General features: G+C 35.9%; 3 protein-coding genes across 3 annotated transcripts; 2 read left to right on the top strand and 1 right to left on the bottom strand.

The window, feature by feature from the left end:
• Positions 1-4570: 4570 nt before the first annotated feature.
• On the bottom strand, positions 4571-5357 carry LOC133861731 (disease resistance protein Pik-1-like). The gene is made up of 3 exons (XM_062297528.1): positions 5264-5357; positions 5064-5172; positions 4571-4940 (listed from the first exon to the last, which is right to left on the bottom strand). The coding sequence occupies exons 1-3, from the start codon at positions 5267-5269 to the stop codon at positions 4687-4689; spliced, it is 369 nt and encodes a 122-aa protein (XP_062153512.1). The 5' UTR covers positions 5270-5357; the 3' UTR covers positions 4571-4686.
• Positions 5358-15825: 10468 nt separating this feature from the next.
• LOC133861412 (uncharacterized membrane protein At3g27390) lies at positions 15826-22440 on the top strand. The gene is made up of 10 exons (XM_062297202.1): positions 15826-16026; positions 16349-16457; positions 16548-16740; positions 19968-20104; positions 20181-20469; positions 20589-20695; positions 20813-20978; positions 21059-21254; positions 21335-21575; positions 21825-22440. The coding sequence occupies exons 1-10, from the start codon at positions 15933-15935 to the stop codon at positions 22063-22065; spliced, it is 1773 nt and encodes a 590-aa protein (XP_062153186.1). The 5' UTR covers positions 15826-15932; the 3' UTR covers positions 22066-22440.
• An 826-nt stretch (positions 22441-23266) lies between these two features.
• LOC133861697 (uncharacterized) lies at positions 23267-24202 on the top strand. Its single transcript, XM_062297492.1, has one exon. The coding sequence runs from the start codon at positions 23267-23269 to the stop codon at positions 24200-24202; it is 936 nt and encodes a 311-aa protein (XP_062153476.1).
• The last annotated feature ends 822 nt before the right edge of the window (positions 24203-25024 follow it).

Here is a 25024-nt window from a genome sequence, read left to right on the forward strand (position 1 = left end):
AGCTCCATTCCCTCCTTCAAGGTTAAAAAAAAAAAGAAAAGAAAAGAAAAGAAAGAAATAAAACAATAATAAATAAAACCAAGGGAAAAAATAAAAATATCTTGCTTGCAGACATTGACACAAGTGTCAAGGCAAGAGTTTAATCTTTACTATATTAATTAAACAAGAAGTACCTTGTCTAATTGTATGACTTGGTCTCTTGGAATCACGCCTTAATTAAACCGACAAGTGGGTATGTTTCTCATATTGGTGGTCGATGTTCGAATTTTTTAACTTAATATTTGGGTGAGGGACAGCTAACGTGTTGGGTCTTGTTTTCTTCTAGAGAGAGAGAGACTTGTGAGATGATTTAGTGCCGGGGGAGGGAGGCTTCACGCCACCCTCCTCCCGGAGATGGTTTACCTCTAGCTTTTCTAAGGCTAGGGTAGTTTTTTGACCCTCCATGGTGTGAACCAGTGGAGACTAGATCTCTCCCAGCCACTAGGGCTGTGGAGTTTTGTTTCCCCCTGCTTTTACCGATGGTGGCTGGTGATCCTCCTAGCCTTTGAGCTATGGAGTTTTTTCTTTCCTTTTCTGTCTTACTTTCTTTTTTGGTTTTCTTCTTACAGAAGCTTCACAAGTAGTCGGTTGAGGGGAATGGACGTTCTTGGGGTGTCTCCGATGAAGGTGTTCTGGCAGTGCTTTTTGGGTGATTTTTTTTAGCTAGATTTGTCGTTCTTTGGCTAGTTTTCTTGAGACACGCGCCCTTCCATGGTGGTCATCGGCTTCCTCTGGTCCGGAAGCATCAAGCCACAGCCATGATGGGCTGTCTTGCTCGGCGCATAGCCAGCACGCGCCAGGGCGTTCTCTCCCTAGATCCGCGTGTAAGGGCCACAGCTGTTGTTTTTCGGTTGTGGTTTGGTGGAGTTTGATGGTTCTTGGCTTCATCCGCTGCTGGGAGGGCTTCTGAAGACGGCGCGTGGCCTGCACACGCCGGCTCCAGCGATGACGTTTCCCGACACTGTTTGCTTTGTGGTTTCTGTTTTGTGTTATTCCTTTGTTTCTCATGTCACAGTCTGCTTTGTATTGCTCAAATTTTGCTGGGATATCTGTTGGCTTGGAGCTAGATTGGTCATCTTTTCTTTTAGAGTGTGCGTTATTGTAAAAAGAGGCTCAAATGTTTGTTGTTGTAAAATTTGTGTACTGCCTAGGCACTTATTTTTTAAGTCAGATCCTTATGGCTTAGAGTGTAGGGGGGGTCTTGTACCTCTATTCTCAAGATGTATGCTTTTGGACTTTTTCAACAATTTATAATAGCACATGCTATTTGTTAAAAAAGAAAAAAAAGAAAAAAAAAAAAAGGGACAGCTAACATGTTGGAAATTTATCCATGCCTTAGCATGATAAAATCCTATGGTTAACTGGTCATACAAAACTCATCGATGATCCTTGATATCAGAAAAATAAACTATATAATTACTTGAATTCCCTATGCTAATTAAGGCAGTGACCCACAAATTTTTGAGAATGGTCAATATATATATGGTTCTTTGAGATGGAAAAGAGGATACATACGAAATCACTAAAGACTATAAATATGAGATGTGACTAGAAACCAAATTGTCATGCAAAGAATAGAATGCTATTAATGAAAGAGTGGCGGAGATGTAGATGAAACGTTCACAATTAAAAATGAATGTTAAACCAGAAAATGTGCACAACATGGAGCATAAAGAGCAACAAAAATAAAACACGTTAAAAAGCTACAACCTTAAAAACAACTTGAGATTGGACCATAATTAAGGTCATGATTAATCAGTTTAATTGTCAATTCAGCTTCACTTTGAGACCAACCAAAAGACAAGTCTAGGTCAAGGTTAAAACATGCTTAATTTATTATTCCAATTTTGCAGATTTGCAAGGTACGTATCTTTGAAAGATTTGATGAAGGAATGCTTGGCCAACTTAGCCAAACCGTGTTAATAGTGTTGATATATATATATATATATATATATATATATATATATATATATATATATATAGATATATAATTTACAATTAAGAGTTGGGACAAGAGTACACCACTTGATAAATATTTAAATATAAAATTGAAAATAGATTACAAATTAATATTGTTATCATGCATGTCTATGTTGACGTTTGGCATGATGATAAACTCTTGAGTCTTGACTACATGCTGTGCGGGTATATCAGATAAGGTACACTAAAATCAAACATTTCCGTTCTTTAATTTTCGACTTTAAATCATTTAACTATACATGTTTGATGATCAATTAATGTCAATCGCAAATGCCTCACCCCCAGTGTAAGACAATGACCCGTCTTTATCCGTCACAAACTCCCCACCCGACTGACATATCGCTATAATTTTCTTTCCGGCCATGGCCTACCCAGATATTGGAAATTGCAAAAAACAAAGTTCAGTAATAATCTCATTAAAGTTTTTACAGAAACCAATGCCTACAATAGGAAGCTTTCAGAACAGCATGTTTAACACACACACAAATAAAAGAGAAAAGCATAGCTAGATATGATATTTAACTGAAATTCACAACATTATTCATATGGTCTGAAGCTTCTACACATAGCAAGGAGAAAATCACTACATCAAAACACAATTCACACAGAATTGCAAATAAACCGGTATAGTCTGCACCAAAACTTCAAATTAACAAAAATACAACCAATAAAACCTGATTTTGGAACAATCAGACCGCCGGAGCATACGAATGAGATGTATCTTTTAAAAATGTAGGAAACATGTGTTTTTTTTATTATTGCTATTAAAAAAAGAATGTGAGAAGTACATGATATTAAAACAACATGTGTTTCTCACATCCTAAGAGACATATGCCGATCTTATATATGAGTTGTATAAAATTTCCTACAAATCGATTTGTAAGAAATTTCTGTCATATCCCTATACTCTGTCTTAAAGTTGACAGCATAATGACATATTTACAAAATGTAAATATCTCATGAGCATGGCATCCTAATAGTGCATGCATGATATAATTCACATTATAGCATGGACATAATCCTAGGTATTATATATTTTATTATCTTGAGCATGTTGCTATATTCTCCTTATTTATTTTGACAATATATATATATATATATATATATATATATATATATATATATGTATATGAGGTCTTAATGTCACTTGGACATTATGACAATTATTGTAGCATTTACTCATATTTTTATGCGGGCATTATGAAGACATAATTATAAATATTATTAAAATATTCTAGTGTTCTCATGCATTATAATAGCGCTATTGTGAAGTTTTCAATTTTATTCGGATATTACAATGACGCTATTATAATTTTTTATTTTATTTTATAATAAATTGAATATAACAACATTATATAAATAAAATATTAATCTAAACTTCACATACTAATTTGAGCATTATAATAACTTGATTTGAAAAAATGGACATACACATAATCGAAGAGAACAACAAGAAGAACTCACTAAACCATTTTATAAAAATTACCCTTTTTTAGCCCCAAAATACTATTTACCGAGCACCACCACATCCGCAGGCTCACAATTTCTGCTATTTCTCTCTCCCATGGCTCCCTCTCTTTTCTCTCCTTAGTGTGCTAGCAGCACACACCCAATCATTTTCCTAAATTTAAAAAACAAAATTACTTTTTATTTTTCTATCTAAATATATTTCACAATACCTTCCCTTAATATTTTTCTATATTAATTAAATATTCTTTTTTTCTTTTCACAGTCGTTCTATACTTGCCCAGTCGCGTTGATTTTGCCTGTCGTTTCTACTTGCCCAGTCGTTCTTTTTCATTACTTTCCTAGTCTTTCTTTTTTTTTTACTCTTTTTTATTTCTATGATTAATTTAACGGCTATATTCATGATCACAGTCCAGATTTTGCCCAGTCCTAATTAAGGCATTGATTTTCATACGGACATATTGATTTCTCTCGAAGTGAAGGGCGTAAATACACAGCCAACCCAGATCGATCAATATATATAACACCAAAACCCATCTCCAAGTACTTTGTGAACCCCCTTGAAACTCGGGGGACTCCGTTCTTATCACGTGCTTTCGACACATGAAATATCCTATGACTGACAATTTTTACATCGAGAAAATCCATCAGAATTCACCTTTAATTTCTGAGTAGCACTCTTTTAACGCAAAATGAAAAATAATAATATTCTTTTATGATATTTGATATTTTTCATGTGTTACATCTCTCCATAAATCTCATATATAGTTTAATTTTCCGATTTAATAATTTCTTATTTTGGGAAATAAATTTTTTTAATAATAATTCATAATAAAATTATTATTCTCGTGTGTGTGCGTGCATGTTAGTTTGTGATGTACAAACTTGCTTGCGGCCATTTCAACAAGAAGTAATTGGTATGAGGGTACCTTCTTCTTCTTTTTTTACATGTCCACGTAAAAGGAAGAGGAGACATTCAAATTAGTGATCTCCACTTCATGAAGCATGGTCTCCAACCGATTGAACTATCCTTTAAAAATTGGTATGATGGTGCCTGGGTACGTATGTACGTACGTTGTTCTCAAGTTTGCAGCAAAATTAATTGAAAATCCATAACACGTGAGAAACAGAAGAGATCGAAACGATATATATGGAAATTACTCTCCATATATATATATATATATATTGATAAGTAAATAGTTACATGATGGAGCAAGGAGCACTGTACGGGTCCTCCTGGTGGATTGGGTAGGAAGGCACACCATTCACGTACGGCCACAGCACTTGCACTGCCTCAGGCTTTTTCTCTTCTTTCTTGTCTTCCTTCACGCTTACTATATCTGCATGCCCCACTTTCTTCCGGATCAACGTCGTAAGTTTGACGGTGTCAATCCCTTCCCCTTTCACCTCTATCTGTTCCTTGTCCTTCCCTTTCAAACATGCCGCTTCCACCCCTGCAAATGGAATATATACATATAATTTTTATCATTTCGATCGATCTCATTAATAAAAACTATATATATATATATACACACACACACACACACACAACATGTTGATAAGATATATATTGTTACCTTTAACGCTAACTGCAATCTTCAAGGCTTTGGTGCGGGCCTCCTGTCCAGCCATAATACAGAAAAAAGACCTCTGCCCATCCATGGACACCCTGAGCACCACAATTTGCTGCAGAAAGAATATCAATTAGAAAAAGGTTTCTTCCTTTTTGATTTACTAATATATATTAGGTTAAAAACAAAGCCATTTCTATATATACCTTCATGGTGTTGGTTAATTTGTGATTATGATTGTAGGGGCTGGAGAGAATGGTGAAGAAATTGAGAGTAGAAATATTGTGTTGTTAACTTGTTATTGTAGCTTTGGGATATATACGTCTATTTATAGGCCTTTGGAGGCGATCGAGAGTACTCCAAATTAACAGTTGTTGCTGGGGAGTTTCCCAAGTCAACAAGCTAAGTCATAAAAGGCTGCATGCATCACTACTCTCATCCATCTACGTTCTCCAACTTAATTAGTTATGATGAGATCAAGGAAAGGAGGTTTATGATTTTGCATTGTTTTGTAATCATTATACGTGCTTCACTTTGAGCTTGATTACTTAGTTTAAGATTATATAAGTTAACGATAATTCAACTTATTTAATTAAATGAGTTATACTTTTTTAATTCTAACTCGCTAATTTCATGTTGGTTTATATCGAATTTACAAATCGTTTCAATAATTTAATTAAACGGGTCAGACCTTTTCACCATAACTATTTAATTCTGTGTTGAATTTGTTTCAGACTTGCTGATCATATAAAAAATTATCAACCCCTAAGTGTGATCGAGTCGGATTAGAATAGCGGAGATAGATCCATTTTTCTGATTTATAACTTGTCCACCATCCAATATAATTAATGCAACCCTTGTTCATCAATTTGTAATCAAACTGGATGATTATAGTTTTGTTTATTATTGTGCAAATTACATGAATAATACTGGTAACGTACATAAATTGATTGGTGTGGGTCTCGTCGGACCACAGGTCATCGATCATCATCGCATTAAATTCCATTTTGTTTATATATAAAACGACTTTTCAAAATAAAAGCGACTTTCTTTCAACCAGCTGTAAAAAAGACACTATGAGGCACCTATCTGTGATGGACTGATTATTAATTTTTTTTTTATTTTTTTGTGATGGACTGACCAAGTAGGAACACAAATTAAAAACGGCAACACATAAAAAAAAGGGGCATATTCATTGGTGGGATTTAATTCTATCGATTCGTGATTGTGTTCATTATTATTATTATTATTTATAATAATTTAGATTTCACCGAACTCATAAAGATATATCTAGTAAGTTGCTCTAATAAAATTAAGTTAAAAATACAATTAAGAATTTATTCTATCTATACCTGATCTATTACTTTTAACAGTTGCTTTGGCTAATTCATAGGCAGCAGAATTTACTACTCTACTAGCATGGTCAATCTGCCAACTATGCATACAATTTAGCACTTCACGTATGTAATCAATAATATTATGACCATACTTGCATTCTCTAATTCCGACTGTGAGATTTGACAGCATTCATCTCTTAGAGCGCATTACGTTTTAAGAAAATATTTTTTAGGTCTAAATTTTTACTGAATTTTGTTGCATAAAAGATCGCCTAAATGCCCCCATTTAGGTTAATTAGGCTTCTCGCTCAAGGACAATGCAAATTAATGACGAAGATATTTAATCTTCTTCTTTTTATTATTATTATTATTATTTATTTATTTATTACATTTTATATTTTATAGTTAATCGTTAATGTGAAAGGTTGTATGCTTTCCTAGAACTAGACTTTTAATCTGGTTATGTGGACTGTTCTGTTCTGTCTGTACGTTCATTTTCCACAAAGACTGGTCTTTGTTGGATTAACATGCACGATTAGTCCGCTGGACTCTGGAGTCAACCGGGGTTAAGTCACGTTCAGTCAAATATTCAACAACATTCCGATGAATCAAAACAAACCTACGCGTAAACCTATTTCTTTCCGACCAAAATTTAATTATATTTATATTTCTGGAACTGCTTAAATAACATTTTCCATATATAACACCAGTTCGGAGTTCTTGGAAGGGAGAGCCATTGTTGTTGTGACTCCGATCCCGACCAATGCTAATCCATGGAAGTCGACCAGTAATGGCTCTATCGTATGGAAGTATATATATATATATATATATGGAATTATGTTAAGAATTATTTTTTAATTATTTATTTAAAGCTGATGTACCTTTTAGAATTATCATTGAATCAAAATTTGATAATAATTCAAGTTTTTAAAATTACTATTGAATTTTAATCCAACGATGATTTTAAAAGTTACAACAGCATTGCTCGTACGGTATGTAGAATGGATATAGCTTTTTTAATAATTTTATTATCCGAATTGTTAAGCAAATGAGTGAGAATTTTTATAAGATTCATCTGTCTAAACAAATTTCGAACAATTTGTACACTTTTTAGAATAACTAGATAATACTTTTTTTATATTTATTATCTGAATTGCCGATCACCTTGATATCAAATAATTGGATGTATGGAGATCTTTGTAGAAGATATGGGTCAAATGGCCGCGAGACTTATGCTTGACTTGGGCAAAATTCCCCCAGCACCACGGCAATGGGCCAATGGCCAATGGGGTAACCTTTTTTGGGGGGCACGTACTTGTTCGTGTTTTTGATATCTCCCTTTATTCATCAGTAAGCCATTTGATGTTAACTCCATTATTATTGTGCACCTCATTAATTACTCTATTTAGTTTTATATTTTTTTTTTTTCTAAATTTTGTATCAATTGTATTTTGGTCATTTTTTTTATTTTTTTTATTTTGCGCAAAACATAAGACATTGTCACAATTAAAAGTTCGAAAACACATTAAACTTGATATTTTTGTCACTTGTCATTGAATCTTATTTATCTCCCCATGTTGTTACCTTTTTTTTTCTTTTTTCCTTTGAGATAAGGTATAGTATTATTATTGTTCATGCTTTAGCAAAAGGGAGCAATGATACTTATATAATGGAATTTTGGTTGCAAAAAAAAAAAAAGAGAGTTTGTAGCTAATTTATGTCCCCAATATTGTGTAGCCCACAAACTTCTTCCTAAGAACTCCCTCCCACTTCCTCTTCTCATGTGTTGGCCTCTTCTAATAGAATCCATCGACAACTTCTGGTGAATTCCACAGTAGATTTTGGCAGGCGGCAACTGGCAAAAAATTTCGGAAAACTCCTGTAGTTGGCGTTCGATGGCGGACTCTTTTGACCAAAGATGGATTCTGGAGAATTCCGGTGGTGATCAGCGGCAATAGATAATGATCTGCAAGAGAGAGTGTGCGTATTAGAAGGAAAAATTCAAATTCGAAAAAATGGTTTATGGTTTTAAAAAATAAAAACCATTTTATTGAAATTAAAGAAAATTTTCTTAGTTAACTGGAATTTTTTCGATTTGACCATGATTTTCAGTCATACCAAACACTGAAAAAATAGGAAAAATGTTTTTCATTAAAAAAATTTACACTAAAACAAACGAAGCTTACAATATATATATAACAAAATAAAAACAAAAAGACGAGGGTCGAGCCACCTCCTTTGGCCAAATGGGGGGTGGCCAAACCACTCACTTTTGGCCACCCCTCTGAGCATATATGGGGTGGTTCGACCACTCCCCATTTAGCCAAAATAGGGTGGCTCGACCATCTCTTTCTTCGATTTTTTTATGAAAAACATTTTTCCTATTTTTTTAGTGTTTTGTATGACCGAAAATCATAGATGTATACTTAATTATAAAAAAGGAAAACCCTAACGAAACTGCCAAACGAGCAGCCAGAAAAGCAGCAGTAGCCTCACCATAAAAAGCAGAGTAAGGTGAGCTAATAATGGAGGTACACTTGATTATAGAATCAGTAGAATCTCTGCATACTGCAACTTGAGCAGAAATAGAAGCTTTGATAGCAATATCATAATTTATCTTGAAATAGGGAGGGGAGGGACTCTTCCAGACTTCAGGAGTTTTATTGTGTTTGGTTTTCAATGCTGAAAAGTGTTCCAGTGCTATCTTGTTGATAGTAGTTGATATGAGAAGAGCATTCGGGATAATGCCATCATGATAAGCTTTTATTCCTGATAAACCAAAGGTAGTCATAAGCAACGACACCAAATATTTGGAACCTATAAGTCTCTGTTGGAGGAATTCCAAACATATGGTGTGGATGAAGAATAATAATGAGTCAATCTGTCATGTTAGTAACATTTAAAGCAATTGTATCCAAAGGCTAAAAAGATTGGCACCAAACCACACGTGCATTGGGACAAGTAAAAAAGAGATGAGAAGGGGAGTTTGTGGGATAAGAGCAAAGGGAGCAACTAGTGTTTGATAGAGAAGAAGGCATGGATTGAGAAATTCGAAATTTGGTGGGAACAATATTCTAGACCATCTTCCAAAGAAAAAGTTTTAAACGATGGTTCAGCTTAAGTTTCCAGAGAGCTTTCCAACAAGATTTAGGGAGACGTGAGGGTGTGGAAAGGGAGAAAGAGCTAATGAGGTGATGTGTGGATTTGGTTAAGAAAACACCAGTGGTTGAAGGGGTCCAGAGAATGGAGTCAGAGTGGGAACGAATCTGAATTTTTAAAATTTCAGAGGTGGTAGTGTGATTGAACAAGAAATGCAAGATATTTTGCTTCCAGGATATGGTTGCAGAGCGAATAAGATCAGAAATGGCTAAGGGGTGATTAGAGAGGATAGAAGCCAATCTTGGTATAGGTTTAAAAAATGGGAATGTTGGAATCCATGGTGCGGACCATATAGGAAGGCTTGAGTTATTATGAGGAATAAAACAAGCTCCATCAGATATGATAGGGAGATGGTAGCGATCCAACCGATGATTTAAAAATAGGAATTTGGTTTTACACTTAATCGGTTTTCACAACTACGTGGATTTTAATATTTTTAACCACTCGCAATAGTACGGGACTTTGTAGTATAGTACTAAGGAGGGTATCGTACCACAAGGATTGGAAGGTTGTTCAATTTATGAAGTACCTAAAATGTTACCTAATTTAATTATGAAAAAGATGATTGTTTTGTTCTAACACTAAGCTAAACAAGTAAAAATGAAAAGTCTAAGAATAAGGAAAGTGTAGGGCATTGATTTCACTCAATCCTTAAGCACATGGTATATTGTATTCCTCTCGGATTTCTTTCACAAATGCAATACGAGCGCGTAATGATTGTCAATCACACGACGACCTCAATATGAAATTACTTTAGTTAAAGACAATGATAAACCATCTATTCATACACAAGTCATTCAACTCAAATCTAGGGTTGAATGATTCATGCTTCCTAGTATGGATTATAAGGTCTATTAATAAGCATACACATTCATGGAAAAAGCATAAATCATCTTAGTTCAACACATAATCTCCACCTAAACTTACACTAGAATGGAAAAACCTTTAAGCAATAATTAAACTAGAAAGAGTGTGGAGAGATATGTGTTCCCTAGCATGAGTTTATCAAATTCACATAAATTATGTCATGAGCACCATTACACAACCATCCTTAGGTTATGTAATCATTACACTTGTATAGAAATCCAAGAACAACACAATCTACCCCATGGCCCTTAGAGAGAGTTCATCAACACCCTACAACTAAATTAGCTACTCATGGAGTTATGGAATTCTCTTATAGAAGAAGAAGAACCCATTACTCTAGAGGATATAAAAACTACAACCCACACTAATAAGATGTAAAAACTACTAACTTTGATTATTGAATCTACTTTAACAACTAAAAAGATACTCAAAAACAAGCTTTAAGGAAAAGAAATTCTAAGTAGAACATTAAAGAACAAGCTATGGGCTCTGGAATCTAAGGATTCTAGAATTGTTTTCAACATAAAATAACACAAAAACAAAAGGAAGAAGAAGAAAGAAGTGCTGGAAATATAAGGAAATTATAAAGAACACTTGAATAACTCAAACTCCAACTTCACTTTACTATAAAAACGAGTTTAGACTAAATTACAGCATAAACATACCTTGAAACTAGCTCTCTGGAAAACATGAAGAAAAGAGTGCATCACTCCAATGCACAAAATACAATTTATCAACTAAACTAACTATATTATTAACCCACACGTCCATCCTCTATTTATGGAGGAATTGGTACGAAAAACCAAGCTCAAACAATCACTCTCAATCGCACAAAATGATGGTGACAACTTTTGATTAGAACCGCACAACTTGAGGATGAATTTGAGCCACACAAAAAGCTGCCGACATCTGCAGATCTTTCTGAAATATCCGAAGTCGATCGATCGACTTATTTTGCCTTGGAGATTTCGATCGATCGAATGTAGATCGATCGATTTATTTTCTCAAGGAAATGTCGGTCGATCGATCGAATATACTTGATCGATTTTTTCTCTTCTAGGCAGGAACACTTGATCTTCACATATCTTCATTAGGCTTAACTTGTTGATTTTTTTTCTTGTTTTTCAATTAAGACCTAAAAAAGAGATGAAACACTAAAACATATTAACACGTTATTTAACAACACAAACTAGGGTTTAACATTTGTAAATTAAGGGGCTTTGAATGTAAACATTCAACGCTTATCAGGAGATTAGCCTTGATGCCATTCCAAATCCAAGAACCAGATGTAAGAGGAGAGGATAAGAAATTACCATATCTGATGTACTTTTGCTGAAAAAGAGAAACCCATAAGCTGTTGTGATTTGAGAGCAGTTTTCATCCCAGTTTTGATATCAGAGATAAATTCACCTCTTTCATAAGTCTGAATCCAAGGCCACCTTGATCTTTTGGCAAACATAAAGAATTCCAAGATTTGAGTGAGAGATTACGGGTTTTGTCCTTTGGGAAACTACACCAGAAATTTTTAAAAGCCCTATCCAATTGTTTACAGAGACCATCCGAGAACAGAAAAGAACTCTTGGCATAGGAAGGTAGAGCAGAGACCATTGATTTTATTAGAGTAGTTTTACCTGCTCGTAAAACCATCAGGGCCAGGGGCCTTAGAGGCACCTAGGTTGGCAAGTGCAGCATGTATTTCAGTTTCAGTCGGGATAGCACATAACATACCATTTTCTTCAGCAGAGACAGAGCAATGAAAAAGATCTAGTAACTCATTGTCAGCAATAGGATTTGTGGAGGCAAATAGATGCTTGAAATTGGAAACAAAAAAATCACCATTAGATTTCCTATCTGAAATCCATCAATCATTTGGGGATTTTAGAAGATCAATAGCATTTCTCCTTCGCCGTATAAGGAAGCTAGTATGAAAAAATCGAGTGTTAAGATCCTTACAAGTCAACCAAAGTTTTCTAGATTTATGCTTCCAAAGGGATTCTTCCAGAATCATATATTCATCCAAGAGGGATTTGAGGTGAAGCTCTAAGGCTAAGTTGGAATCTCTGAAGGAGGGGCTTGTTGAGTGATGTCGAGCAGTTGATAAGTAGAATCCAATTTCCTTTTATAGTTAATCGTTAATGTGAACGGTTGTATGCTTTCCTAGAACTAGCTAGACTTTTAATCTGGTTGTGTGGACTGTTCTGTCTGTACGTTCATTTTCCACAAAGACTGGTCTTTGTTGGATTAACATGCACGATTAGTCCGCTGACTTGGGAGTCAACCGGGCTTAAGTCACGTTCAGTCAAATATTCAACAACATTCCGATGAATCAAAACAAACCTACGCGTAAACCCTATTTCTTTCCAACCAAAATTTAATTATATTTATATTTCTGGAACTGCTTAAATAACATTTTCCATAACGCGAGGTCTTTGAAAGGGAGAGCCTTGGGTCCCTTGAAGGCCCCATTGTTGTCGTGACTCCCGACCATGGAAGCTAGTCGACCAGAACTAATTAATGGCCGGGTCGATCGTGTATATGTATATATATATATATATATATATATATATATATATATATATATATGGAATTATGTCAGGAATTATTTTTTAATTATTTATTTTTTTAAAGTTGATGTACCTTTTAAAATTATCATTAAATCAAAATTTAATAGCAATTTAAGCTTTTAAAATTACTATTAAATTTAAGGTAGATCGTTATTAAATTTTGATCCAATGATGATTTTAAAAGCAATATCAACATGTGCGGTATGTAGAATGGATATAGCTTTTTTAACAATTTTATTATTCGAATTGTTAAGCAAATGTGTAAGAATTTTTATAAGATTCATCTATCTGAACAAATTTCAAAAAATTCTTTTTTTATATTTGCTATCTGAATTGCCAATCATCTCGCTAGTTCGAATGACCCCTCTTCCTCTTGTATGAACATGTTAAAAAAAATAAAAATAAAAATATCAAATAAGTGGATGTATGGAGATCTTTGTAGAAGATATGGGTCAAATGGCCGCGAGACATATGCTTGACTTGGGCAAAAATCCCCCAGCACCACGGCAATGGGCCAATTATGGCCAATGGGGTGGTAACCTTTTTTGGGGGGCACGTACTTGTTCGTGTTTTTTATTTCTCCCTTTATTCGTCAGTAAGCCATTTGATGTTAACTCCAATATTATTGTGCACCTCATTAATTACTCTATTTAATTTTATATTTTTTTTTTCTTTCTAAATTTTGTATCAATTGTATTTTTGTCATTTTTTTTTTTTTTTGTTTGCGCAAAAATTAAGACATAGTCACAATTAAAGTTCGAAAACACATTACACTTAATATTTTTGTCAATCGTCATTGAATCTTATTTATCTCCCCATGTTGTTACCTTTTCTTTTCTTTTTCTTTTTTCCTTTGAGATAAGGTATAGTATTCTTATTGTTCATGCTTTAGCAAAAGGGCCAGAGTGATGGTCAAATTTCCAAGATTCGGTGGGAGGTGGGAGGTTAGAGCTAGAGTGATAGTCAAATTTCCAGGTCGAATGGTTCACTGCTGCTGATATGTTTTTTTTTTTGTTTTTCTCTGGTTTGTATAGGTTTGGTTGTGTTTTGTCTGTTTGTTGGTGTTGCTCTGTTTTGAGCTTGAGTTTGCTGGTTTGCTACTTTTTTAGCAACTAGGTGGGTTTGTTGCAACATTGATTCTAGTTTTTACTGGAATGTAGTTTGAAGTGTTTGGTTATAAAGCTTTTAGTTCATAAAAAAAAAAAAAAAAGGGGTTGGGGGTCTAGGGCCCCGTTTAATAATCCCCGATGGAAGGGGAGGGGAAGGGAATTATTAAACGGGGCTAGATCTTTTTTCGTTGATATGAAAAACACCTATGGTGTTAAACTTCTTCCTCCAAAAAAAAGAAAAAAAAAGGTCAGTAGCTAGCTAATTTATGTCCCAAATATTGTCTAGCCCACAAACTTCTTCCTAAGAACTTCCTCCCACTTCCTCTTCTCAGTTGGCCTCTTCTAATAGAATCCATCGACAATTTCCGCGCGAATTCCACAAGATTTTGGCAACCTTTGGTGGTGGCGACCGGCAAAAAATTTCAAAAAACTCCAGTAGTCAGCGTTCGATGGCGGAGTCTTTTGACCAAAGATGGATTCTGGAGAACTCTGGTGGTGGTCAGCGGCCATAGATAATGATTTGCGAGAGATTGTGTGTATTAGAAGGAAAAAATTAAAATTCGAAAAATCGTTTACGGTTTTAAAAAATAAAAACTATTTTACTGAAATTAAAGAAAATTTTCATAATTAACTGGATTTTTTTTTTGTTTGACCATGATTTTCAGTTATACTAAACACTGAAAAAATAGGAAAAATGTTTTTAACAAAAATAAAATAAAATATTACACTAAAACAAACAAAGCTTACAATATAAAAACTATATATATAAAAGATGGGGTCGAACCACCTCCTTTGGCTAAATGGGAAGTGGCCAAACCACTCCCTTTAGGCCACCCCTTTGAGCATATATGGGGTGGTTCCACCACTCGCCATTTAGCCAAAAGAGGGTAGCTCGACCATCCATTTCTTTTATTTTTTTATAAATTTTATAATTTATAATAATTATACTAATATATAATTTTTAGTGTGGGTGACACGTGTCATAACTATGACTTTTTTTTTTAAAGAAAGACCATTAATTCGTGGGGCTTTATACCTAATAACCGCTTTTGTGGGATTGAAAAAATCCCTGACCACTTAAGACAAGGTAGTTAGCAATTTTAAGGGTCAATGGAAGCGGTTAATAAACGCTAGTCGCCTACCCTTATATATATATGATAACAATAATATACATGAAAAACAACGTTTTTACACGTTTGATATATGGTTTTCGTTTTGAGTTTAGTAAAGTAAATCTTTATTCATGAATAATAATTATAATAATAATAATAATATTCTTGAGCTTTGTTATATTTTGAATCCTTCTACTTATTTAAAAGAAAGTTCAAAACCATCTAAATTAGGCCTTAAAAATAAGGTTAGGAAATGCCCAAAATACTAAAATATGATCATTTATAAAAAGCGGTTATGTAATAACTAACCGCTAAATCAAAATCAGTTGTTAACAAAATTCGCTTAAAGAAGTTGTAGTCGGCGGCTAGAAAGCAAAGACATCTAACACCTGTACAATTCTGGAGGGGTAAAGTATATTTAATTCCGATATTTGGAACTGCAATATTAGAATAAACTATAAAGGCGGTTCCTTCCCGCCAAAAAGCATGATGTGGCGTTTATCCCAACTTTCTTTGGAGAGAGTTCACGGATTACAGCATCCGTGGGTGGCCACGTGTCGCCAGAGCCACCATCTTTTGCCACGTTTTACAGTGTCACAGTCCCCCCCGCCCCCTTCATAACAAAAAGATCTCCGATTCTTTCCTCTTTTGCATGCGCTTTTGCTTGTTGTTCAAACGATGAGATAAAAAGAGAAGCCGATCCTCTTTGTCTGTACTCCTCTCGATCATGGAGGTTCCCTCTAGGCTCTCCACCAAGCTATGCAGCTTTCTCTCCTTCCTGCCCTTCTTCTTGTTGCTCTTCGTCCTCGGCCTCCTTAAAGGTTTCATTCTCTGTAACTTTGCATTCCTTTATTTATTTATTTATTTTCTTCTTTTTCTTGTATGTTTTTATGATTAATCGAAGCGGGCACATATAGCCTTATTTGGTATGCGCAAACAGAATCTATTACGACATAGATATGATAGAGATTTCAATGCTGAATGCATCAGCAATTAGACATACATGCGCTATAATGGGTGATGGGTTAATGGATTATATGGTATATATATATATATATATATATATATATGTTTATTTCATATTGATGAAATGCATAGTTGAATGGATTTTTCATCTTGTTTGTCAATTAATTCCTTTGGCAGCGGCACTTGTTGGGCCGGTTGTAGCAGGCATCATATTGATTGGAAACTCAGCAGTTATACTGGGGCTATGGACTGCATATTTTGTATGGAGTTATTACTGTGTGGTGAAGTATGTGTATGGTTGTTCACATTCCAAGTACATGTTATGTTTTCATGTCACGTGCTTCTGATTGGTTACCTTTTTGGCCAATAATTTCAGAACCAAGAAGCTAGGGCCAGTTCTGAAAGCTGTGGTGCTGGTTTCATTGCCAGTGCCTCTGGTCCTTTGGCCAGTCTTCGGAATTGTTGGAAGCCTTTTAGGGGGAGTAGGATATGGATTTTTTGTGCCTCTTCTTGCAACTTTTGAGGCTGTTGGAGAGAATGTCACGGACAAATTCTACCACTGCATTCTTGTAAGTTTTTCTTTCTGCCTTTTGCTCTGTTTTTGTTTTTCGGGTCTAGCTTTTTTATTGAAATCCATGTGCATGTCTTACCTGAACACTTTGAAACCTCAATGACAAACATTAGGCCCCAATTATATCTAACTTCTAGGATCCTTTATTATGTGTCACCGAGTCAATTACGAAGATCATATCACCGGTTTAATCCATAATGCAGCAGTACAATCTGTAAATCCTGATCAATAAACTCATACTAAATCCTTGAGCTAACTCACAAGTTTAATTCTAACCCTCGATATTCTTCCAGGTTGCCACTTTAGTCCTATTGGGTAGGAGACTTATAGCTCACAACCTATCTTCTATCTGTAGCTAGAAAGTCCATTTTGATCTTTATCTTAACCACGGGACTAAAATTCCTCAAGTCAGGTTTCCTTCCCCTGAATATACACTAGGTCGGGTACTCTTATCCCTATTGTTTTTAACTAAGCTGACTCGTCTAGATGAATGTCCCTAAGTTGGCACAACGTCCCAGAGAAGATAAATGTGAGAATAATCTCCTTGTCCGAAGGTAAGTCGAGCAATCTTTGAGAGTGTCGTGGAGTTCCTCCCATGGCAGGGATTTCCTCTGCTTGTTGTCCACCCTACCATGAACCCTGTGGCGCATACCATTTATCAATATCCAAGTGAGGTTGGTGAAATTCCCAAGCCTTGGCCAACCAGACCTAAATGGAAGGAAGCGATCCAGGAAATCTTCTTGAAGTCGATCCACACGATGGAGGCCATTTCCCTAACTCTTGCAAGAGGTGATCCTTCTTCACAGTCCACCACCGCTTCTCTTCGATTGCTAGCTCGAAGGTAGCATCTCACACTATCTAATCGTTAGTGTTGTTTGGAACATTGCTCAATTACTTTGTCTTTTTGAGCCGGTTTGTCAGCCACCATGACGTTGTGTTGCCTTTCATAATAGGGGTGTACTGGCAGTTAGACGATTCAAACTGCTATGCTCCTCGCCTCCACAATTACTTGTGTCATCCCAACGTTCGCATTTATTCCTGCAACGAGTATATCCACTCATTTTCTGGTTAGGGTGTCAACAACTCTTGGATCTACTTCTAGCCTTGTGCTCTGTCAAAGTTAAAGTCTCCGATTTGTTGCGGCGAGCGTTGTGTTCAACAGGCGGATCCATAAACGGAACAAACACCGCGGCGTTAGTTCGTTAACATTGACTCAATTACTAAAAGCAGACTCTAAATAGAACCTTATAACCTTTGCTCCGATACTACATCTGTAACGCACCCGGCCCTTTTGGGTTAGGTTCGTCATCTTAGTCTCTTATGAAAAGAATTGAGTAACGGAATTTCTTGCTTGATATTGATTGAATAGTTTACACAGTATTAATACTGTTTTACACGATGCTACATAAAAAGGAAAAGCTTTACAATAACGACAGAATTGTTAAGTGATTATGCTGAGATAGGAATAGAAGGAAAGTCTCTTCCAATCTTTCCTCAAGTGTGCTGTAATTCAAATGTGTGCGGATCACGCCTATGGTCCAGGAATCTTGGAGAGTAAGGCAAGTGTAGACTTGCTGATTTGAGCCTTCAAGAGTTGCCTTTGAGGGCAAGCATGAGCTTGTGATGGGCTGCATGAGGCTGGCTTGATATGTTTCCTTTGACAGCATGCTTGATTGGGTGATTGGCATGATATGCGGCTGTTAGAGATTGAACATGATTTGCAGCTGCATGGAGATTCCCAGGATGCTGTCTTGGTTTACTTCCTGTGGTAGCATGATATGCGGGTGCAGGATGCTGTGTGATGTCGTTGTGATCTTCAATGGATACAGTTGCTGTGGCAGCTGTATCATGAGGTTTAACATCTTAGAGGCGCAAACTGCAAAGTACTACTAGGTCTACTAGAGCAATTAACTAAAAGCAGAAATAAATGCATGATAAGGAAATAACATTAATTGAAAATTGTCATTAAATGCAGAAACACTTGGTAAAAAATAGTTCCAAACCGTTGACACTTATTAAAGATCCATAACAACAATAAAGGTTTTACTTGTGTAACTGCACTTACTTAAAAAAAGTAAAGTTTCGTGTTGAACTATATTGATCTCCTATGTTCCTCTCTTGCCCCTATGACTTCATGCTCGTAACATGAAAACAAAATAAAAAGGGTGAGCGGAAATGCTCAGTAAGAAATATCCCCAACCATGAAAACCCAACATGTTGACATGGCAAAATAATGTGGCATGGGGGACACTTGTCGCGCTTTGATATGCCTTGGCGTGGCAGGCCGGTAGGTTTTTTGAAGGAATATGGACGGAGGGACCAACTTTGTTATAAGATGTCCGCATGTACCATTTGTGATGCTTTTGTAAACTGAGGTGGCTATTTGATACCAAGGCAAACTATGTGTACCAAAAAAGTATGTAACCCTAAAATTAAATTATTTATTTTACGCGTAATCTTTGTTTTGATCTACTCACTAAGATAATTCCACCTAATAATGGGTCTGCACAGACTGCACTCTCTAAGCCGATCTAATTGGGCTAGGCCTATAAATTACCTTAGCTTAGGATTGGGGTTATTACAATGTTATTCTCAAACATTTTTTTTTTATGTGCCTTTTGGATGGAAATGGTTTTTTACTTCGGTTAAGCTGTGCTCGTTTCTCTTGAAGAGACATAGTGAACCACCTTTTTGTGTGTGATGCATTTGTAAATACATAAATGCAACTAATTCTGCTATAATATCACAGCTTTGTCTATTATATGAGATTCTAATAAGGAATACCCAACCAAGAGCTGGTAAAGTTCCTGACTTATTCTTATAAGCATGATAAAGGTTTTAACTAAAATTTCTTAATTGCTAAAAATTTCATCGTATCAATATCTTTAACCTTTTGGCTTATTTGTATCAAAAATGTAATGACCTAGGAAAAATGCTAGCCATATCTGTACTATCACTCCAAAAAGACTAGTCAAATTGCAATTGAAATTTACTATAATCATTTATAAAACCCAATCTCACTGAGCAATGAATCAATGTAGGACTTCACATACATGACATACATTAGCATCTTTATAATGCATCAATCCAGTGTAGGCAATTTATTTTTCCAATGTAAGATCAACTTTCTAGGGTGTCACAAAATAGCTAGTATAAAGCTTTGCTAAATTGAGTTGTCCTTAAGTTTTAGCAATTCATCTGGGTAGCTTCCTTTTTTTACAACAGGATGGTTGGTGGTCCACGATTAAAGGAGGCTGCATGGTAGTGCAGGATTTCACAGACTTTTGCTTCCACTCATACTTCTCGTACATGGATGAGCTAATTGAGACCGTGCTTCCGGATGAAAAGCCTATGGACATAAAGTGAGAAATATTCTTTTTGGTCCTATGCTGTATGGTGACAGATTCTTTAAGACATATTGCATTTTTGCCTTGCTAGATTATCAAAATTGCCTAGTTGTTTGCTAGCAAGCCTGATTGGTGTGCCAGTAGATATGCTTTTAATTACCACTGTTGCTCTGTGGAAAAGCCCTTACATGCTATTCAAGGGCTGGAAGAGGCTGCTAGAAGATTTGATTGGGAGAGAAGGACCATTCCTGGAGACAGTATGTGTTCCATTTGCTGGCCTTGCTATCATCTTATGGCCTTTGGCTGTTGTGGGAGGCGTGATAGGTGCTATTGTCTCAAGCTTTTTTTTGGGACTCTACAGCGGAGTTATTGTCTATCAGGTCTGTCATAAGTCGCTTTTCTCATCATGTCAGAGAATTTAGGTTTTGATGTTGTAAGAAATTTATATGTTGATGAATTTGTATTGGGTTTGAAGTTTTATTTGAAAGGATTTTTCCAGGAAGGCTCGCTGCAATTGGGACTTGTGTACACCGTGGCTGTGGTTTCACTGTTCGATGAATATGTAAATGATTTACTCGCCTTGAGGGGGGGATCCTGCCTTCCGCGGTACATTTTGTTGCAATGAATTTTTTTTTTCTTAGATTCCGCCGTATTCAAGTTGTTTTTATGGCTCGTGAGTATAAATATGGATTCATTTGATTCTGTAAAATTGTTGACAGCCAGGCCTAAATACCGTAGAAACATGAGCCCCAACTCTGAGAAAAAAAAGCCAGGTGACAATCATAACATCGACTCAAAAAATGGGAGGGAGAGCCCATGCACTTCAAAACTCATCTCGGAGAAATCAAGAACTTTGAAGTGGACAATTCAACAATACAGACCTATGCAGGTAAGAACTCATGAGGTGCTTCTTCTATTCAGTATCAAGCCAGCCTTGTGTAGATTTCGTTGATTTTGTCAATGTTACAGGTATGGGATTGGTTGTTTAAATCCTGCGAGGTTAATGGTCGGATTCTCCTCCATGATGGTCTGATAACTGTCAAGGACATTGAGGAATGCATTCTGAAGGGTAATTGTAAGAAGTTGGGCATTCAATTACCTGCTTGGTCTATATTACAGTGCCTGCTTGCATCAGCAAAGTCCAACTCATCTGGGTTGGTGATCTGTATGTCTCTCAAACTTTTGTCCATACATACACATACGTATCTAGAGGTCTAGTCATGATCATGCAATCGAATTTTCCAGCCGACGGAGTGGAGTTGACGAGGATGAACGGGCCAAGGGATAAAGTGTTCGAGTGGTTCATTGAGCCCCTATTAATCATGAAAGAGCAAATAAAGGGACTCCAACTGGATGAAAATGAAGAAATCTGCCTGAGAGAGCTTGTTATGAGAGGCAGAAATGAAAAGCCGGAGGAGTGGGATGACACTGAATTTGCATCCAGTGACAAAGTCAGAAGAGCACAGTTGCAATCCATTATTAGAAGGTACACTTTTTAATATTGTATCTGAAATGGACCAAGTGCTCATGTCTTTTCCATTAGAAATAAAAATCTCAGTGTGCATTTAATCGAAAATTATAAGAATTATCCGCGATTTACTCAAGAAAACTTTAGCTCTTCTATTTCATCAGTGATTCCTATTTGAACATAAAAAAGCCATGGCCATAATTTTCTAATGTACCTCCAAACTAGGCAAATAATTTTGCTTCCCCCTCTCCCTCTCCCTCTTGTCAGACTACAGGGAATTGTAGCTTCAATGTCCCGGATACCAACCTTCCGACGTCGCTTTAGGAATTTGGTGAAGGTGTTGTACATAGAAGCAATTCAGGCTGGTGCTTCAGGTAATCGTATTGGGGGAATCTTGAAAGACAGATGTGGCAGCAAGAAGTGCATTCAAAGTGAAGACACAAACAATGGAGACGAAACTGTAAACGAGGGAGAGCGTTGGACATATGACAATGGGAATGTAGTATGAACGAGCTTGTAGGATTACATTTTTCAAAGGATTTAGAAGGGGCTTTTGATGCAGGATTTCATGTTTGGAGGAAATGATCTTTCTTTTTGAAAGAAAATATTCAAACAGATTATTTTGGTGGCAAAAGCATACGCACCTCACAGCCGGGCTTGGTTCGTATTATTTAAACCCTAATCTCTAAGGACTTTGCTTACAATGAGTGTAGTTTGAAAATATTGACGAGCTATGTACATCAAAGGGATGATAAAAACAGTAATTTGTATTTTGACTTTCATCTTGTAAGCTCCTTGAAGTTGGTGTAAAACAGGGGATAGAGTCCTGCTCTTGTTTGTTATTCTCCATCTCTTGTCAACAAATGTTTTTGTTTAAATTTGTTAAAAAGTATTTTTTAAAATGATTAAATTTATTTTTATTTTATTAATTTGTTTTGACTATAAGTCTATAACAAATGCATTTATTGTATAAGAAATATTTAATTAAAAATATAATGAGAGTATACTGTCTCTTGTATTATAGGAAATAGGGTTGGCTCAAGTTAAGGGCTTTGGTCTTGGTTTCCTCCCTATTGCTGACTTGACAGGTGGAAAATGGTAAACACGTTAAGGATTTGGGTTTTAAGTGCTGTAAATAATTAGTTGTAGTTTTTTCAACGGTCTAGATTTATTTCTCTTTTTCATTAGAAGAATTAGAATTGAATTTAAATCGTTGAAAAAATTACAATACAACTGCTATAATATTTTTTTACAGCACCTAATGGGTTTGATATTGAGTGGACAAATAAAATGTGTAAGGACGTTTCCATTGCCCCTTGTCTTTCGGTACCCCTGAGTTTTTAGCCTCAAGAAGGAGACTTTTTCTCCAACAAAACAAACTTCCATGCCTATCCCTCCTACCTTTCTCTCTTCGTCAAGAATCTCTGGCAAACAATTTTCCCGAGAATCCTCCATTGCCCTTTAGCTTTTCAACAGCATATATTCGATCGCCGGCCTGCAGATTCACGGTGGTTGAGGTAACATGCAAATCTTTACGTAAAGCTTTCATGTTATGATCAATTAACGATATTGTTATGATTGGTCTTGGCGCAACAAGAAATGGAACGCAAATGCAAATAGGTTGTCTTGCCGGATGTTCAAACTTGCTCCCAGAAAAAGAGAGAACCTTTCCCGGCCTAGCCTTTTTGGCTTAATTTCCTAAGACAAAAATGTCTTTTAGTCGTTCCATTAGAGCTAATTCATTGAATCAACAATTTCCATTAGCAGAGAGAATAACTGTTGAAGAGCCTGCGGCAAACAAAACCGCTCAGAGCACCGTCACGTGTGTCTACCAGGCCAACATTGCGGCGTATTGGCGTAACGTGACGGTGCTGTGGTGCAAGAATCTCATGAACCATTCCTTCAGCATCAGGGTCGATAGTCTAGATAGCGACTTTCATTACTCGTGCAAGATTGACCTCAAGCCTTGGCATTTCTGGAGCAAAAAAGGGTACAAGTCCTTTGAGGTAGAAGGGAATCAAGTGGAGGTCTACTGGGATCTGCGTTCTGCCAAATTTGCGGGCGGCCCCGAGCCGTGCGCGGAGTATTACGTCGCCCTGGTATCGGACGAAGAGGTGGTGTTGTTGTTAGGAGACTACAAGAAGAAGGCATACAAGAGAACAAAATCCAGGCCTGCCCTTGTGGATGCTTTTCTAGTTTACAAGAAGGAAAACGTATTCGCCAAGAGAAGTTTCTCCACCAGGGCTAAATTCGACGCCAGAAAAGAACATGACATTGTTGTGGAGAGCTCGACATCGGGGCCTAGAGATCCGGAGATGTGGATTAGCATAGATGGGATTGTGTTGATTCATGTCAGGAATTTGCAGTGGAAGTTCAGAGGGAACCAGACTGTGTTGGTCAACAAGAACCCGCTGCAAGTGTTGTGGGATGTGCACGATTGGCTGTTTACCAGCCCTGGCATGGGGCATGGTTTGTTTATATTCAAGCCAGGGGCACCAGAAAGTGAAAGTGACATTGAGGGCAGCAGCCATGGAGAAACTATTGACAGCGATGGCAGCACTAGTGGGTATTACTCTACTCGGAGCAATGCTAATGTAACATCACCTGAATTCTGCCTTTTTCTTCATGCTTGGAAGATTGAGTAGTACTGTCACAGTTTTACTTTTACATATATACATATATATATATATATATATATATATATTTATTCATGAAGTCAACATTAATTTTGGCAAGATGACAATGAAGAGCAATATTATTAATTAACTTGAAAAGAGTTTTTGAATGTTTTGAGAGGAAATTTCTTTGTTAATATTTTTATTTTTGGTAAAAAGATCGGAATAGGAAATATATAAGTGTCAATTTTCTCGTTAATTTAAGATAAGTGTTTGGTGTCATTCTCCTATGTATATCTTGTCAATCTCTTTTTGTGGATCTCACATATTCAATAATAGATTTACACATCTATTTTATGGAGATGGATAAGAGATGTACAGGATAATGAAACTAAACATTTCTCTTAATTTAAATTTGACAAAAAATAATACACATAATCTTCTACATATTTTTTACATATCTTCATACAATAAAGTGATTTGAAAATGAGATGTATAGGAGAAATATTTATATCATTTCTCAATTTGGACTAATGTTACTCTTTACACTTATTTATCATACTCATTTTACATCGGCTGATGGAACGAGTTTTAAGTGGTTTCTATATTAGTAATTTAAAAAAATAAAAAATAAAAAATAAAAAATAAAAAATAAAAAAAAAAAATAAAGAAAGCCACTTAAAATGCATCACTTTAACCGATATAAAATGGATATGATAAATAGGTGTAAATAGTAGCATTTCTCTTTAAATTTCAATGTCAAATTAGGCAAAATTAAGATCAAGAAAGAAATAATCCATGTCAATGATAAACAAATGGTACCATCATTTAAAGACGATTCCAGAAATACTA

The sequence above is a fragment of the Alnus glutinosa genome, chromosome 2 (genome assembly GCF_958979055.1).
Source record: "Alnus glutinosa chromosome 2, dhAlnGlut1.1, whole genome shotgun sequence".
NCBI lineage: Eukaryota > Viridiplantae > Streptophyta > Magnoliopsida > Fagales > Betulaceae > Alnus > Alnus glutinosa.

Excerpts from the sequence above, each read along its gene's own strand:
- LOC133861731 (XM_062297528.1), bottom strand. Across the intron at positions 4,941-5,063 it reads GATTGCAGTTAGCGTTAAAG|GGGTGGAAGCGGCATGTTTG; the intron begins GTAACAATATAT and ends TTCCATTTGCAG.
- LOC133861412 (XM_062297202.1), top strand. The coding sequence starts at position 15,933 with ATGGAGGTTCCCTCTAGGCTCTCCACCAAGCTATGCAGCTTTCTCTCC. Across the intron at positions 20,105-20,180 it reads GAAAAGCCTATGGACATAAA|ATTATCAAAATTGCCTAGTT; the intron begins GTGAGAAATATT and ends TTGCCTTGCTAG. Across the intron at positions 21,255-21,334 it reads CTCATCTGGGTTGGTGATCT|CCGACGGAGTGGAGTTGACG; the intron begins GTATGTCTCTCA and ends CGAATTTTCCAG.
- LOC133861697 (XM_062297492.1), top strand. The coding sequence starts at position 23,267 with ATGTCTTTTAGTCGTTCCATTAGAGCTAATTCATTGAATCAACAATTT.